Here is a 17,610-nt window from a genome sequence, read left to right as displayed (position 1 = left end):
CATCTTTAAACCCCATTTTTAAGCCCCATCTCTATCCCTCTCCCTATCTTTAAGCCATAGCTCTATCCCTATCGCTATCACCATCTTTAAGCACTCTATCCCTATCTCCAAGCCCTATCCCTAAGCCCTATCTCTATCCCTCTCCCTATCTTTAAGCCATATCTCTATCCCTATCGCTATCTCCATCTTTTAGCACTCTATCCCTATCTCCAAGCCCTGTCTCCAAGCCCTATCTCTAAGCCCTATCCCTAACCATATCTCTAGCCCTGTCCCTATCCATATGACCTATCTCTATCTATATCCCTATTTCTAAGACCTTACAGTGCCTCCATGGCACGTCCTACCTTTCCTATCTATTGTGATTCAGGATGCTAAAAATAATCTCTAGAGGGAAGGGGATGGTTAAATTATTCATCCAGCCATAACAGGGACTCTCCCTTTTAGTGGAGCCACCTCTCGGGACCTCAAATCAGGGAGACGACAGCGGCAGCACTCCCATGGGGCCCTGAAGATCCATATCTGGACAATCCTGGAAATGCAATAGGCATATAATTCATTTCCATATACCTCCTATGACCTCACTTACTTATGTCACAAGGATGACAGGTGTGACTCCAACAAACAAAAAGTGGATATCGATCAACGTTTCGTTACACAGGGCTGAGAATAGCTGTCAATAGCCTGTATAGCCTGTATAGGCTGTATAATCTGTATAGCCTGTATAATCTGTATAGCCTGTGTAGCCTGTATAGCCTGTATAATCTGTATAGCCTGTGTAGCCTGTATAGCCTGTATAATCTGTATAGCCTGTATATCCTGTGTAGCCTGTATAGTTTGTGTAGCCTGTGTAGCCTGTATAGCCTGTAAAACCATACCGCAAGCGATGGAAACAACTCAAACTGAGGAAACAAATTGCTAGCCACATGTAGCCTGTGTCATGACGTTGGCCTGGGAGTATGTTTATGACAGTCATAAACACCTCGTTCTCCCTTTATCCTCTCTCTACCCTACTGATGTTACATTTGCAAACCCCTTTGGTTAACATAGAGATTCTGGGAACATCAGAAGGTGGGGGGAAATTAACTATATTCTGGTAATCCGACCAATTGAACATATGCAGTGGTACTTAATGAATATGATGTCAGTTCGGTTGTCATCTGAGACATTCTCATCAATGATAAGATGACAAACTCTACAGTGTAAAGTCTACACATCAGAGTTATCGGATTCACTTGGAATTGTTGTTGAATTTAAATGTTTGAATATGAAATTATTCATGATGGGATGGGAAATGTGATTTTAGCTTCTAAAATGTGAGATTTGGGTTTTCATAAGGTAGGGCTCTGCTCAATCAGTGGTTCAGATATTAACTACAAGACGAAGCCAATAAAATGTGAGATTTGGGTTTTCATAAGGTAGGGCTCTGCTCAATCAGTGGTTCAGATAATAACTACAGAACGAAGCCAATATCAGTGTGAGCTTTGGTTGTGAATGGTATGAACTTTGAACTCTTATTCACTACAGAAGTCATACCTCCTAGCCGTTGAGTTAGCAACAGTAGCTGCAAACGAGGGTTAGGAAGGAACAGACAGAGAATCCCGTCTATCACACAACGACGTTACTACAACGTAGGCAATTGACCACCAGAGACATTCTTCAAAAGGAGAAAGGACTCAGCTTGGCAACACGGCCTTCCATCTATCACCAACCTACCGAAGCGCAGCTCAGAGTAAATATTTATTGCATTTTCCTTTTCCAAATGGGCGGTAATTTAGAATGCATAAGATACTGTATTTACGATAGCACAGCTTCAGCCTTTGTTCCTCAGTCTTTCCGCTCTTTCACTCAAATCCAGACCCTTTTCTTTTAAAATTAGATGGCACTTTAAAGTGGGATGTTACGTGTAGAAGTTTGTAGATGTTTTAAGTGTAGAAGTTTGTAGATGTTTTAAATGTAAAGTTTAAACATGTTTTAAGTGTGTAGAGTGAGGATCTTTTAAGTGTGAAGGACAACATCAGAGATGATCCAAGACGCAGTCAACAAAGAAAACGTGACAGCCAACAGAGTGTGTGTGCGCACGATTGTGGACTGTTACCGAATAATTCACCTCTAATGATTCAGCATGGCTGTCCCAGGGGAGGGGGTTAGCCAAAACCTGAGAATGATCGGTGGTAGGGTTTGCGGGGAATAATAATAAAGGTATATTCTTTGAAAAAGTATGTATGTCTATATAGGTATGTGTATATGTATGCATGTGTGTATGGATATATGTATATATATTTACCCCAGACATATATGGGGGATTGGAAATTATGCAGACAATTACATTGATGGAACCAATATTCTTTCCGCAATATTAAGCTAATCCACCCTTTAAAAAAAATTACACAAATATTTAAAAAAAAAACCTGAGCATGTGCCTGTAAGAAAGAGAGAGAGAGAGAGTGTGTGTGTGTGTGTGTGTGTGTGTGTGTGTGTGTGTGTGTGTGTGTGTGTGTGTGTGTGTGTGTGTGTGTGTGTGTGTGTGTGTGTGTGTGTGTGTGTGTGTGTGTGTGTGTGTGTGTGTGTGTGTGTGTATTTTTTTTTTACACAATTCACAGTTTCCCTTGCATATTACTATCTCACTGTTCCCACCCAGTTAGGTAACAAACCAAATCCTCCCAATCCCAGACCAAAGATTAGCAACACTGCAAACATGAATTTACACAACCCATAGGGAGTCATTTGCTGCGCCAGAGATTATGTCTAACAAATCATGTGGAGAGCCCAAATGGACAGGAAATCCTAAAACTACACGCATAATATAAAGTTTGCCATGTATAATAATATATTATTATAACTGTATATGGTGTAAATAGCCTAGTGATGTGTGTGTATGAGTGTGTGTGTTTGCATCAATCTATTCCTGCACAGCTGGCTATACCGGTAGGGTTTAAATCAGAACAGTGTCATGACTGTCTTGATCAGGTCAGGTTACAGGAGACCACAACCGTACAGATTATCTCTCAACCCCAACAGAGGAGAAGAGATCTAGGGGTCTGAAGACGTGGGGGGTTTTATGGCCCCCACGCCCCTGGTAAATCTCAGGCCACAGACAAATTCCTTTGTCCTGTCACTATAGAGAACCAGCCTCAGAACATTAAACATGAACTAAAGGGACTTTGGAACAGTGGTTTTCGTCAGCCACAATGGTGGTCATGACGATAGATGGACTATGAAAATGTATGTCATTTTTGTTCTGATATTAAAGGTTAATAGATGACGTTATTACGAAAACATTGTAATGTGAAGGGTTTTCCTAGTATATGTTTGATGTTTATACATTGTACGTTGTATGGAAAATACCCAAATCAAAGAGAATGTTTTGGGGAAGATTAAATGTTAAGTTAGTTGTCTAAAATGGGATTTGAGAAAAATCTAGCCCTTGCCTCATTAACTTGGCTACCCTGGGGCGGCAGGGTAGCCTAGTGGTTAGAGCGTTGGACTAGTAACCAGAAGGCTGCGAGTTCAAACCCCCGAGCTGACAAGGTACAAATCTGTCGTTCTGCCCCAGTTAACCCACTGTTCCTAGGCCATTATTGAAAATAAGAATTTGGTCTTAACTGACTTGCCTGGTTAAATAAAGGTAAAATCTAAAAAAAATAAAAAAAAAAATAATAAAAAAACTTGCCCAGAGAATTGCCCTAAAGGCGTCTACACCTACTTCTGACCCAAGGGTATAAAACCTGTGAGTATAGAATTTACAACAGGACTACATGACCCCAGCTGCAGCAGGGTCTTAAAAGTCAACAAACCCAGAACGCAACGCATGTTTGAGGACAAAGAAATCCTTTTCTACCCAAGCTACGGATGAGTAGCTGTGTCTCAGCGGGTGAATTCAGGGTCAAACCACCTAGCCTCCATCTCCCATCGAATCGCGCTATCTAAAGGGTTTCATTCCTATGCTGGGAGCTCTGAGCTACAGAGCTGTCTGGCCTCAGAAGACCCCTTCCAGAGAAAGGGGTGAGGGAACAGACTCCTAAGCCAAAAAGGACACTGACACCGGGAAGACGGTCAGAGAGGTGCGCCAGAGTAGCGCGTCATCAAACAGCTGAATGCCTACACAGAGAATCCCCGGAGATCACCACCACGTAATGACATCATTGTATTCTGACCCATAAGAGCGGCAGTTTGAGGCAAGGCTAGGGTTAGAATAGCATAGCTGACAGATTCACCCAAATGTATATTTCTCTTGTGTACTCCATTTTTTTTTATTCCCATTGTGGGTAACACGTGCCATAGTGTGTTGGCCCGTTATACTAAGTTCTAATTTTAGCTTTTAGTAAATATTCAACTAAGATTGGTGTGGTACGAATTTATTAGTGGGACCCGGGACCGTGCAGATTCACAGGCTATACAACGTTCAGAACGAGACTGTCAGAGGCAACTGGTTAATTAGCGGCTGTTGTAAAATTGATATTCTGATATTCTTTAAGTTCATTTGGGAAATAGAAACTCAATAAAAACTAGTTTTCCTACGGTGCCCCAGAGGTTAATGAGTTAATAATTGCTCGATTCAGTTAATCACATAATTAGAAACTTGGAATCATTCGATGAGCAACAGTCGTCACATTAACTAAAGTCATGACAACAGGAACACATGGTGTATGACTTGTTGCAATTCAGATTCTGTCATTTATTTTTAGCTGTTTTTCTGGGTTGACAGTTTCCAACTCTATTTAAAAGTTTTATCCTGTTCTGTTATGACTGTCTCCAACTAGTATCTGTCAAGATTTTACAAACATCTCTCCAACCCTATTCCTAAAAGCACATATTTTGTCAGCTCCTCATCTTACAACAAAGAGAGTTTTTGCTTAAAATCATGTTTGTCCTCCTTCTTGACAAGATTTGAATGAAATACAACAACCGTTGACAAATGCCTTCCAACTACACTGGTATCCACCTACTGTTACATCTTTGCTTCTGCTTGTTTGACTAATGCTTCCTGTCTGCGTGGCAGATCTGGCTGTGGCGGTCGGTTGGTGTTTTGGTGGTGTTATTGATCGTGGTGTGTGTGTGTGTAGCCTAATCAATGTGACAGATCTGAGAGGGTGGTTCGGCCCGAGCTACCGCCACCTGCCACATGCTGGGGCCTCTGCTCTTCCTCTCCTCCTCTGGCCCCCTGCTGGGGCTTCTGCTCTTGCTCTCCTCTCCTCCTCTGGCCCCCTGCAGAGGGCATCGATCCCCCCTTCTCTGGGGGAGGAGGGAAGTTGGAACAGTAACATCCCCCCAACAGCCTGTATCTCCCTCCACCCCTGGTTTCGACTGTGAGCTGCCTTCGCAGCGGAAAGGAAGCTGGCTGTGGATTTGAGGCAAAGGGGAGTTCTAATGTTGTTGGGCTTGAAAGTGTTTTTTGACTTTATCGGTCAAAGTAGTTTTTTTTAAGTCAAAAACGTAATTATCCTGCAAAATGTTGTTAATCTAAATGTTTGTGATGCTTATGATAATATAAAATGATGTTTATGGTAATGTAAACTGATGTTTATGATCATGTAATATGATGTTTATGATAATGTAAAATTATGTTTACGATCATATAAAATTATGTTTACGATCATGTAAAATGACGTTTACGATCATTTTTGATGTTTGTGATAAATTATGTAAAGTTAACAGTGGTAAATATAGGTGAGAGGAACATCCACGTCTTCCTTAGCAATGTAATCATACACCCCAGCACCTACAGATGGAAAATCTGGACTATCCAAATAAAGTGTTTTGCTACGGTGTGCCCAACTGAACATGACCCTGGTTTGATTGAATTGAGCCCTTAGTATTAATAAGTCAAGTGATTCTTAAGTGAACCTTGCTAATGAAAACTGTTGAATCATTCTCTGGTGAACAGGAGGACAAAAGAGAAGAAGGGAGGATATTACAACAGACGGGAAGAGAGAGAGAGACATGGTCTCCACTTACACATCAAAGCGAAGATTCTGCTTCTCCTCGAAGAAGAAATCCAGGACAAACTTCCGAACAAAGTCCGGGTTCAAGGTGTTATCGATCACTTCTGTTCGGCCAAACTGCTCCGGAACAAGCAAAGGAGGAAGGAGAAGGAGAAGAAGGGGGGAGGAGAAGAAAGGGGGATGAGGAGGAAGAAGAAGGAGGGAGGAGAAGAAAGGGGGAGGAGGAAGAAGGAGGGAGGAGAAGAAAGGGGGAGGAGGAGGAAGAAGAAGGAGGGAGGAGAAGAAAAGGGGAGGAGGAGGAAGAAGAAGGAGGGAGGAGAAGAAAGGGGGAGGGGGAGGAAGAAGGAGGGAGGAGGAGGAAGAAGAAGGAGGGAGGAGAAGAAAGGGGGAGGAGGAGGAAGGAGAAGGAGTGAGAAGGAGAGAGAAATAGAAATTAGTCACTATTACAGGAGATGATATCATCATCGTCACTTGATGGCTTGAAAACTGTTTTGATCTTCAAAATGACTACATAATAGTGCCTGAGGCTGGTCGAGTGGGTAAAGCCACCGCCTGCGGCACATATGCAACACCCTCAGTGGTGTTACTAATAGGGAGTGAATTCCACTCCCGTTTTAAATGGCTGAATAGTTCTAAGCAACCTTTTCTCTGTTTTCTTGAGACTACCGACCTGCTCATAGCGATCAATCATTGCTTTGTTCCAATGTCCCATCATGCTCTCTGTCAGCGGTGATACGCTATTGATCCATGTTCTGCCACAACAACTGTCAAACATCCCCGACCAACCTGTCCCCCCAACACCCACAATCTCAAATGTTCACTGTCAATAACAGTCCATTGAATGCACTTATAGAGAGATCAGATGGACTGAAGAGCACCAGATTATATCAAACATCTTTTGTGTGTGGTTTCAGTCTTGCTTTGCGTGAGCCCATGGTTTCTCCTATAAGCTGTGGTGACAGTGTGATGGAGGAGGGAGATATTATGGAAGGTACTTTGGAGATGTTTGAGGTTTGTAGTCGCAATTGCCAATAAATGACATATCCTATTTTGATTGAGAACAGTCTGACAGCATTGTACATTGTCAGTGTTTATATAGGACAAGGGTCTTGAACTTGCAGATCTAGAGCCACATATGGACCTTTAACCAAAAATTCCCAGATTTTCCAGAAATGACGGTTGAAAGATTGGAATTTTGCAACCTTAACACTGATGCAGCAGTTGTACAGTAGAATGTAGAGTGGAGAAACATACGTGGTACACAACAGCCTGTGGCTGGTATAATATGCGATTTATAACAATTTATACATTTAGCCAGTGGTGACCCGTCACCATCATGCAGAGCCCCACCTGTTTTGAGCCCCACCTGTTTAGCTAAAAAAAAAAGATATATTTGGCTTGTTTTGCATGTAATTTTGGCATTAATTCGTTACATTTCAGTTTGCAAGCAATGTAAAAAATAATATCCTTGAGTTATAAAGCCGCATACAAACATGATCTCCTTCTTGAGTAAGGCAGCTCCAAAATGCAGGTGCTTCAGCTTAGCTCAGTGTTTTCTGTGATGGGGGGGCAGCCAGCGAAAATACAATGCTTGGGCGTTGGTAATCTTCTCTAGTTGCTCTGTGATTGGCTTAGTGTTCTGTCACTCATGGGGACACTACGTCACCTCAGAATCTACAAAGAGAGCTAGGCAGTTCAAGGCCCCTTGGGTGCTGCCATAGATTGACATTAGAAGTGCCCGTCCAAGAAGGTATTGGCCACAGATAATATGACGTCAAATCACGTTATATCTACCATAGCTTTGATTGGACTGATCACGTCAACATCATACTTTCAAAATCTTAGCTAGAAAGCTTAGCTAGCTAGACAAGCAGTCATCATGAATAATGTCAACAATCTACTGGCAAATCATTTTCAATCCTTGTCAAATGAAGATTAAACGTATCGGTGCTCATCGGCCATTGGACATTACATAAAAACTCGGAAATCGCAAATTCACTATTTTGCTTCTACTGCCTGTTATTTGGGGGAGAGGGTGTGTGGTCCAAGTCTGGGTTTAAGGATTTAAAAACATCTGTCTGAAAAGGTCTCTTTTCCAAGCTTAAAAAGATAAACATTCACATGCAACACAATGGTTGAATACATGGCCGTGCTGTCAAACCAGCATGACTTCTGCCGTGTTCAAAACAACTGGTAACTCGGAACTGGGAAATCTCGGACTTCCGACTTTAATGTGTTCAAGACAACTGGGAATTCAGAGAAAAATGAGCTCCGACTGGGAAAATCCGCTTTGACCACTCATCCAACTCGGAAATTAGGGCTTCTTTCTAGACCTTCGACATTCAAACCTGAAGATCACTGACATCACGATTTAACCTCGTTTTTTTCAGACTTCCCAGTTGTCTTGAAAGCACCATAAATCCAGAGAATGCCAGACTTTGGTGACAAGGTTTGCCCATAAGGACTGCCGTGCCACCTTCCTGTTCAAGTGAGCACAGCATAACAACAGTGAGTCCAAAAATATGTCTTACATGCTGCTGCATGAATAATACGCCAGGATATGTATACTATAGCTAAAAAAGTAATACTAAGTGTCTGTTGTGTTGTAAGCTGTTAGTGGCCCAATTCTCACCCTAAGAATTTGGTCCCTCTCCCCCTCAGAACTTAGCCTAAAGTGCAGAACGAACATATTTTTTAGCTAATTCATTAACGTCTTAAATCGAAATTACGGCTCGCCTCTTATCCTCTCATCATTCCCTTAGGCCATAGTTTGTAGCCTACATATCAATTGTTATATTGCTTATATACAGTGCCTTGCGAAAGTATTCGGCCCACTTGAACTTTGCGACCTTTTGCCACATTTCAGGCTTCAAACATAAATATATAAAACTGTATTTTTTTGTGAAGAATCAACAACAAGTGGGACACAATCATGAAGTGGAACGACATTTATTGGATATTTCAAACTTTTTTAACAAATCAAAAACTGAAAAATTGGGTGTGCAAAATTATTCAGCCCCTTTACTTTCAGTGCAGCAAACTCTCTCCAGAAGTTCAGTGAGGATCTCTGAATGATCCAATGTTGACCTAAATGACTAATGATGATAAATACAATCCACCTGTGTGTAATCAAGTCTCCATATAAATGCACCTGCACTGTGATAGTCTCAGAGGTCCGTTAAAAGAGCAGAGAGCATCATGAAGAACAAGGAACACACCAGACAGGTCCGAGATACTGTTGTGAAGAAGTTTAAAGCTGGATTTGGATACAAAAAGATTTCCCAAGCTTTAAACATCCCAAGGAGCACTGTGCAAGCGATAATATTGAAATGGAAGGAGTATCAGACCACTGCAAATCTACCAAGACCTGGCCGTCCCTCTAAACTTTCAGCTCATACAAGGAGAAGACTTATCAGAGATGCAGCCAAAAGGCCCATGAACACTCTGGATGAACTGCAGAGATCTACAGCTGAGGTGGGAGACTCTGTCCATAGGACAACAATCAGTCGTATATTGCACAAATCTGGCCTTTATGGAAGAGTGGCAAGAAGAAAGCCATTTCTTAAAGATATCCATAAAATGTGTAGTTTAAAGTTTGCCACAAGCCACCTGGGAGACACACCAAACATGTGGAAGAAGGTGCTCTGGTCAGATGAAACCAAAATTGAACTTTTTGGCAACAATGCAAAACGTTATGTTTGGCGTAAAAGCAACACAGCTCATCACCCTGAACACACCATCCCCACTGTCAAACATGGTGGTGGCAGCATCATGGTTTGGGCCTGCTTTTCTTCAGCAGGGACAGGGAAGATGGTTAAAATTGATGGGAAGATGGATGGAGTCAAATACAGGACCATTCTGGAAGAAAACCTGATGGAGTCTGCAAAAGACCTGAGACTGGGACGGAGATTTGTCTTCCAACAAGACAATGATCCAAAACATAAAGCAAAATCTACAATGGAATGGTTCAAAAATAAACATATCCAGGTGTTAGAATGGTCAAGTCAAAGTCCAGACCTGAATCCAATCGAGAATCTGTGGAAAGAACTGAAAACTGCTGTTCACAAATGCTCTCCATCCAACCTCACTGAGCTTGAGCTGTTTTGCAAGGAGGAATGGGAAAAAATTTCGGTCTCTCGATGTGCAAAACTGATAGAGACATACCCCAAGCGACTTACAGCTGTAATCGCAGCAAATGGTGGCGCTACAAAGTATTAACTTAAGGGGGCTGAATAATTTTGCACACCCAATTTTTCAGTTTTTGATTTGTTAAAAAAGTTTGAAATATCCAATAAATGTCGTTCCACTTCATGATTGTGTCCCACTTGTTGTTGATTCTTCACACAAAAATACAGTTTTATATATTTATGTTTGAAGCCTGAAATGTGGCAAAAGGTCGCAAAGTTCAAAGGGCCGAATACTTTCGCAAGGCACTGTAGATCTATCTCATGAGCATCTTATTTATAATTTTAAGCAATGTTGGAATGATGCAATTCATTGTTTTTATTACTTTGTGTATTATAATTAGTGCATATGCTTTTCTCCACTATGAGGGGATACTACAGTATATAATATTTCTGGGTCTGTAACCATGTTTGCCAGTGACAGTTTCTTCTCATTCAAATGTTGTTTTTTTCAACAAAAAGTTCAATAATAAAACCATGTAATTCCAGTTGATGTTGCAAGGGTTGTTGTGTTTGCGCAATACGCTGTCTGAGCTTTGTTAAATTGTCTATAAAAGTGGATCCTCATGTTTGTATTTTCCTTCCTTTTTAGACCACATAGGCCTAGTAAAATACTTCAAAATGGTAGGCTAACAGTGCCTCGCTCTCTCTCCATGTGATGACTTAAAAAATAGTAAAGTTAACTCAACATATTGCTGAATTTACAGTGCCTTGCGAAAGTATTCGGCCCCCTTTAACTTTGCGACCTTTTGCCACATTTCAGGCTTCAAACATAAAGATATAAAACTGTATTTTTTGTGAAGAATCAACAACAAGTGGGACACAATCATGAAGTGGAACGACATTTATTGGATAATAATTTTGCACGCCCAATTTTTCAGTTTTTGATTTGTTAAAAAAGTTTGAAATATCCAATAAATGTTGTTCCACTTCATGATTGTGTCCCACTTGTTGTTGATTCTTCACAAAAAAATACAGTTTTATATCTTTATGTTTGAAGCCTGAAATGTGGCAAAAGGTCGCAAAGTTCAAGGGGGCCGAATACTTTCGCAAGGCACTGTATCTGAACTAACGTCTGAATTTCTGTCATGTCCATTTTGAAAGTGCTGAATGAAGGCCTACCTTGTCACTGCTCATTTGACCACACAGCACGCGAGCGTTGCTAAATAAATGTACACATACGTTATTCAATCACTGCATCCAAACTGCTCGCAAGCGTCTGTATAGCCAGGAGCTAGAATAGAACTTGGTTCTATTTGTGACACTTGATGCGCTGCACTGCACTGCAAGTCCCCTCTCTTTCATATCCTGATTGGTTTTTAGGAGCATATACTCATGTGGGTGATTGGAAGAGGTCACACTCCAGTCCAGTTGGTGGTGGTAATGCACCTTAAGATTGGATTTTATATGGAGGTTGGCAACCAAAGATGAAGACAAAGCCTGAAGGAGGAGATATTACTAGAAACTAACTCGGTTTACCCTTTTTCTGTGGATTAATTGTCAGAGTTGGAGATCTTGTGCATTTCAGGTAAAATAACAACCCAATATTACATCCCAGGACAAATTAACTAGCATCAGCAAGCTAAATTGTCATGAATTTTTCATGCTTTTTGACCTGTCCCCAAATGAAGGTAGTTGGTTTTGATATTTCAACCTGGGTGTCCATTTATTTTTTATTTTTCCTTGACAAGTCAGTTAAGAACAAATTCTTATTTTCAATGACGGCCTAGCGGTTTAAGTGCCTTGTTCAGGGGCAGGACGGCAGATTTTTACCTTGTCAGCTCGGGGATTCGATCTTGCAACCTTCCGGTAACTAGTTCAATGCTCTAACCACTAGGCTACCTGCTGCCCCATGCTGATCATGTCTGGTGTGGATGGACAAAATCAACATGTGCGCGATGGCACACAAGGACATGTGTGCATGATATAAGAAACAAACATTATGAATTACATTTACATTACATTTAAGTCATTTAGCAGACGCTCTTATCCAGAGCGACTTACAAATTGGTGAATTCACCTTCTGACATCCAGTGGAACAGCCACTTTACAATAGTGCATCTAAATCATTTAAGGGGGGGTGAGAAGGATTACTTTATCCTATCCTAGGTATTCCTTGAAGAGGTGGGGTTTCAGGTGTCTCCGGAGGGTGGTGATTGACTCCGCTGTCCTGGCGTCGTGAGGGAGTTTGTTCCACCATTGGGGGGCCAGAGCAGCGAACAGTTTTGACTGGGCTGAGCGGGAACTGTACTTCCTCAGTGGTAGGGAGGCGAGCAGGCCAGAGGTGGATGAACGCAGTGCCCTTGTTTGGGTGTAGGGCCTGATCAGAGCCTGGAGGTACTGCGGTGCCGTTCCCCTCACAGCTCCGTAGGCAAGCACCATGGTCTTGTAGCGGATGCGAGCTTCAACTGGAAGCCAGTTGAAGTTGAATTTACATAACATGAAAGTAATCATGTTTGTGTATGGTTCAAAGGTCAAAACTCATGTCGGCATTCATTGTTACCGAAAGAGAATGCAGTTCATATCGAGTTGAAACCATATTTAGTGAAGCATGTCCGCCATGCCAGCTGTGGTTTTTAAAAAGGCAGTAAATGAGGCTGAATGAATTGTTTTGCTGCCAGACGAGGCTCCGCTTATAGCCAGGTGTAGTGGTGGTAAGGATTCACACATGGTGCTGGAAGGAAAGCTCCGCTGTCGGGAACAGCTTTATGTTGGCCCTAACAGTTTGTCACCGTTATAATGCAATTAATGTATTGTTTAGTGTTGCTACCCCCCCCACCTGAGAACCCAATCCAGATCCCTCCAACTTTAGAAGTGCATATGAGGTATGTGGTCAACTGTAGGGCTGGCTCAGGGAAGAGGACACCCCTGCCTTGCATAGTCCCGGGGGAAATCTTAATTGGGCATGGGACACAAGCTAAGGCTTGATCACCCTTTAGCTGGCCACCACTGATTCGAAGGCACACTACTGTGGATGTGTCCCAAAATGTACATCTTAACCCAGTCTAAGAAATAAACCTCCCATGCCACTCTGTCAACATCACGGCAAATCTCATGTGAGTGCATTCCATCTATTGGCACAATGGACAGTTAACATCTCGTCCCGTGTTTTATGATTCTGTGTTGTGTAGTAGCTTTGCTGACATGCATTTTAAGTGTTCTTTGTACCACCAAGATTTACAAGCTAAAATCGCCAATGCATTTAGCCAGCCTATTTTTCCCTTCTCTCTCCAAATAATGACTCACAAGTCTCCCAACAGATGTTTGGGACCACTGGCTATCCCGTTCTGAAACAACACAGCTGCTTTAAGAAGTGCAGCAGCAGGTATCTGGCATTAATGGAAACTTGGAAGATTCAATCCTTGGAGTGTTCAAACTATGATGACAGGTGTCAAAATACAATGTACTCAAAAGTGTCATCCATAAAAGACAGATCTACAGATTCATTCATTTCATATCTTGGAGGAATGAAAGAACAGCATAGATGTATTAGATGACTCTTCCTGTCGCCCTGTTCTGTGCTTGTGTGTGTGTCGAGCGTGGTGGATGACTTGACAGGTGCTGAGGGATAGGTTGGCGGGATGAGCGTCGGGAGGTGTCGAGGGGGTTGGGAACGGAGGGTGGTGGTGGTGAAGAGGAGGCAGATGCGTCAGAGAGGGGGGGCTCTTGACTTGCAGTTGCATCACTCGTTTGATCCCTCGTTGCTTATTAAGGCAGCCGATACTCATAAGGCCCTGCAGTGTGTGTGTGTGTGTGTGTGTGTGTGTGTGTGTGTGTGTGTGTGTGTGTGTGTTATAAATTAACAACTGCCTGAGTCCTTTGGTTCGAGCTTAGAGAAGGGTTTCTATGTCTACATGCAGACAAATAGCAGAGATAACATGGAGTCAAATCAGCTTAAGGCAGGCCTGGGAAACTCCAGTCCTCGTGGGCCTGATTGGTGTCACACTTTTGCCCCAGCTAACACACCTGACTCCAGTAATCAACTAATCATGATCGTCAGTTAAAAACGCAATTTGTTTAAATCAGAAGTGTTTGCTAGGGATGGGGGAAAAGTGTGACAGGACTGTAATTGCCCAGGCCTGGCCTAAGGACGAGTAGTGTTCTTTAAGGCAGGGGTTCCCAAACTCCCGCCCTATGCGCCACGTCTATTTCTATGGATACAAGCACTATTCATGACACACACTGTTCATACCCCTCTGGTTGGCGGAGACAACATTTTGCAGGTTTAAAGCTTATTTGCTGTAATTCTACACATTTTGTCATGGGGTGCAGAGAAAATGCTGCCGTTCTAATGCTCATTAAATTGCAATTATATACATTTTCCCATGTCTGTGTATTCATGTGATATTTGAGTAACTCAAACTTCCTGTGTGTCAAACTTAACGCGAGGCTAAAAACCTAGCTAAAAATCATTAGCTGGCTAGTTGATCTGGAAATTTCATACAAGTTTTAAATGACTTAAGGTCTGCAATGACTGACATGACAAAAGGAAAACTGATGATGTACTACTCAATTTCAAAATTGCATCTTGTGTATTCTACTATGACAACTTTCAAGAGTAAGTTGAAAGCCAGACTAAGTTCTTTAAAAAATGAAAATAAAATAAAAGTTATAAAACAGAGAAAGTGAGGGAGAAAGAAAAGCTCATCCAGACAGCGAATCACTCAAGGATCCAAAATGTATTCTGAAATAAGACACGTGGCCGCCGAATGTCACGCCGCCCGCCGCGAGTCGGGAATCGAGAGCCATCATTGTTATTCTGTAAGAACTCGGTAGAAAGTAGGTTAGCATCGTTAGCGTCACTGTGACTTCCCACAGAGTGTGGCTCTGCATGCAGTCAGGTGCTCTGGAGTCAGCCTAATGAATCCTCTTTAGCTTTAGCTCAAAGAGAGACGAGAGAGAGGAGGAGGGAAGGCTGCCTGCCTCACGCATGCACACACACACACTTCAATGAGGAATAAGTAGCTTTGTCGTTCTGGTCCAAAATCTGTTTTTTTTTATTGTTTTGTACCGTTTCATTATTTAAGAACTGAATCCGTTATAAAATGTATGCACGCATGACTATGTCACTTCGTCTGCTAAATGGCATATTATTATTATATCATTGAAGAAAACTTTGTTTTGTCTCGGTTTCGCACTTGCTTTGGATTCTAGTCAACTTGGCTCTGCAGAGCTGCTGGTGAAACTAATACTAATTATCTTGTTTCATATTGTTAGACAAACAAAAAATCTCTGCTACTAACCGAACTGCATCAAAACAAGCTCCGAGCCAAGTTCCATAATTCTACACATCCTCTCAATGCCTATCTATACTACTGTACCAGGGTTGTGTTCATTTGGTATTAAACAGAAGAAAACAGACTAAAACAAGGAAGGACTAACCTAGACTTGTCCAATAAGAAATGCTCATTTTAGTTTTGTGTTGCATAATGCTGAGCAACTAGTGCTTTTAGGAGGTAGGTTTGACTTGTTTCAAATGTATTGATTTTTTTTTTACATTAAATGCACTGTGAGTTGAATGCTGTAACAACACAGAAAAAAACAATTAATAAAAGTACCATAATGCTAGCGACTGGGAATTAACATCGGTACCCGCGATCCCAGGACTGTCCCAGGACCACTCTTCACATTTCCTGAAAAAATGTAATGACAAGGCCCAGGAAATTACAACATTTTGTCCCAATGTGGCACTCCAAATAAATAGTATACTATCAATTACAATAAATGAATGGATTTATATCAAATACTTTCAAACAACATGCGTAGCAACAGATTGATAAAATATAATGGCACATTATCGGATGTAGCATGGAAGCATTTAGCCTTGCATATTTTCTTCACACAAAGTTACCATAAATTCAAAGCACACGCATAATTGATCCTGCCAGACTGCACATGAGACCCAAATGCAGTTTAGAGTTCTCATCAGAACAAATTTGATCCCGGTCCGACCCAAACCCGGTGACCTAAAGACTGAGCCCATGACTGGTCTTACATCACAGAAATTAAATGAGCCCGAACCGGAAATAAAGCCAGATTTCAAGAAAACAGCTATATTGATTTAAACTAGCGAGGAGAACAACAAGGTGGAGGCGAGCAGCAGCGGGGTAAGGAAACGAGGAAACAGCCATTGGTCCTAGAAAAAGCGCAGTGTAAAACTCACCTTAGTTATGAGCAACTGAATTATGAAAATATTGAAATGAAGTAGGCTAATGCAATTGAAAGCATGTATCAAATTCTTGCTTATACTGAAAATCCCAAAGTCATGTCCAACCGTAATACTAATTTTGGGCTCCCGAGTGGTGCAGTGGTCTAAAGCACTGCTTCTCGGTGCGAGAGGTGTCACTACAGACCCTGGTTCGATTCCAGGCTGTATCACAACCGGCCATGCTTGAGAGTCCCATAGGGCGGCACACAATTGGCCTAGCTTTGGCCGGGGTAGGCCGTCATTGTAAATAAGAATTTGTTCTTATAGCACCTTTTTGATTGGGAGAGTGCCATCACGCTGCTTTAAGACAAGCGTGGGGGATTTGTCTAGATAAATCAATGTCAGGTTGTGTTCACTGACTCTCCTTTTGGATATTTGGTAACAATTAGGCTGGGGGAAATGTTAGCAAAGATGAGGTGAGTGCTAATGATCACCTTTATTCATATATTAGCTGATCAGAACATTTGCCTGAACATTTGCCACAATGCCTGTCCTACTCCTGACCAAAATCCTGTGGATTGTCTAATAATCAATCAATGTGATTTTGTTTCACTGAATCTGTTTGTATATTTAGTTAATTGACCTCTGGCTGAACAAGAAGAAGTTGTAGCTAATTTATTAGTTTGTTCATCTGTCACTGATCAGAAATATAAATCAAGATGATTGACTAGCCTTATATAGAGCCGAGGCTATTTTCCTATCGTCCCAATCTCTCTGAATCCAAAAATTCGAACTCCTCATATGAAAATTCCTAACTTTATTCTGTAACCCATAGGTTGCATTATCAAAGGATGTCTCGCCTATACATGTCAAAATACCGCTATAACATGTCCCCCGCTTCGATTGAGAGCTTCGGTAGAGAATGTGTGATAAAAACAGCATGAGAGTATATGTTTTTTTAAACAGTTGGTTCCTGTTAAGATTACTTGATATTTAATAACATTTCTCTCTTCATGTCTCCGTTACTCATGAGCTGATCTGTTATCTGTATAATAATCCATTCGCTTTAGCCAGATAGGATATATTCTGCCATTCTTTGGAGTTTATCTAGCAAGGTTAGCTACTTTGGTCATTTGCCTTTGGTGGCGCGGCTACAATCTTATTTTGGTAGATCCCTGGCATAGTGGCAGTATTTTTGCGGTATTTCTCAGGACTCTCGGGATAAATATGAATTATTCGCAGTACTGAAACTTTTTGGGGGAAAATATTAATCCCTAGTAGTGACTGCTTACTTTTCTTTAATTAAATATTTCAGTTGTGTATATTACATGTTTTA

The 17,610-nt window shown here is 41.6% G+C and overlaps 1 protein-coding gene across 1 annotated transcript in view; it reads right to left on the bottom strand.

The window, feature by feature from the left end:
* LOC135541410 (copine-9-like) overlaps positions 1 to 17,610 on the bottom strand; it is a 143,164-nt gene that overhangs the window by 92,588 nt on the left and 32,966 nt on the right. Inside the window, exon 4 of the mRNA XM_064967639.1 lies at positions 5,956 to 6,059. Within this exon, the coding sequence (XP_064823711.1) occupies positions 5,956 to 6,059 (104 nt within the window). The remainder of the gene's footprint in view (positions 1 to 5,955; positions 6,060 to 17,610) is intronic.

The sequence above is a fragment of the Oncorhynchus masou genome, chromosome 6, assembly GCF_036934945.1.
Source record: "Oncorhynchus masou masou isolate Uvic2021 chromosome 6, UVic_Omas_1.1, whole genome shotgun sequence".
In the NCBI taxonomy this organism is placed as follows: Eukaryota; Metazoa; Chordata; class Actinopteri; order Salmoniformes; family Salmonidae; genus Oncorhynchus; species Oncorhynchus masou.
Note: the sequence above shows the minus strand (reverse complement) of the source record. Positions and strands in the feature narration are given on the sequence as shown.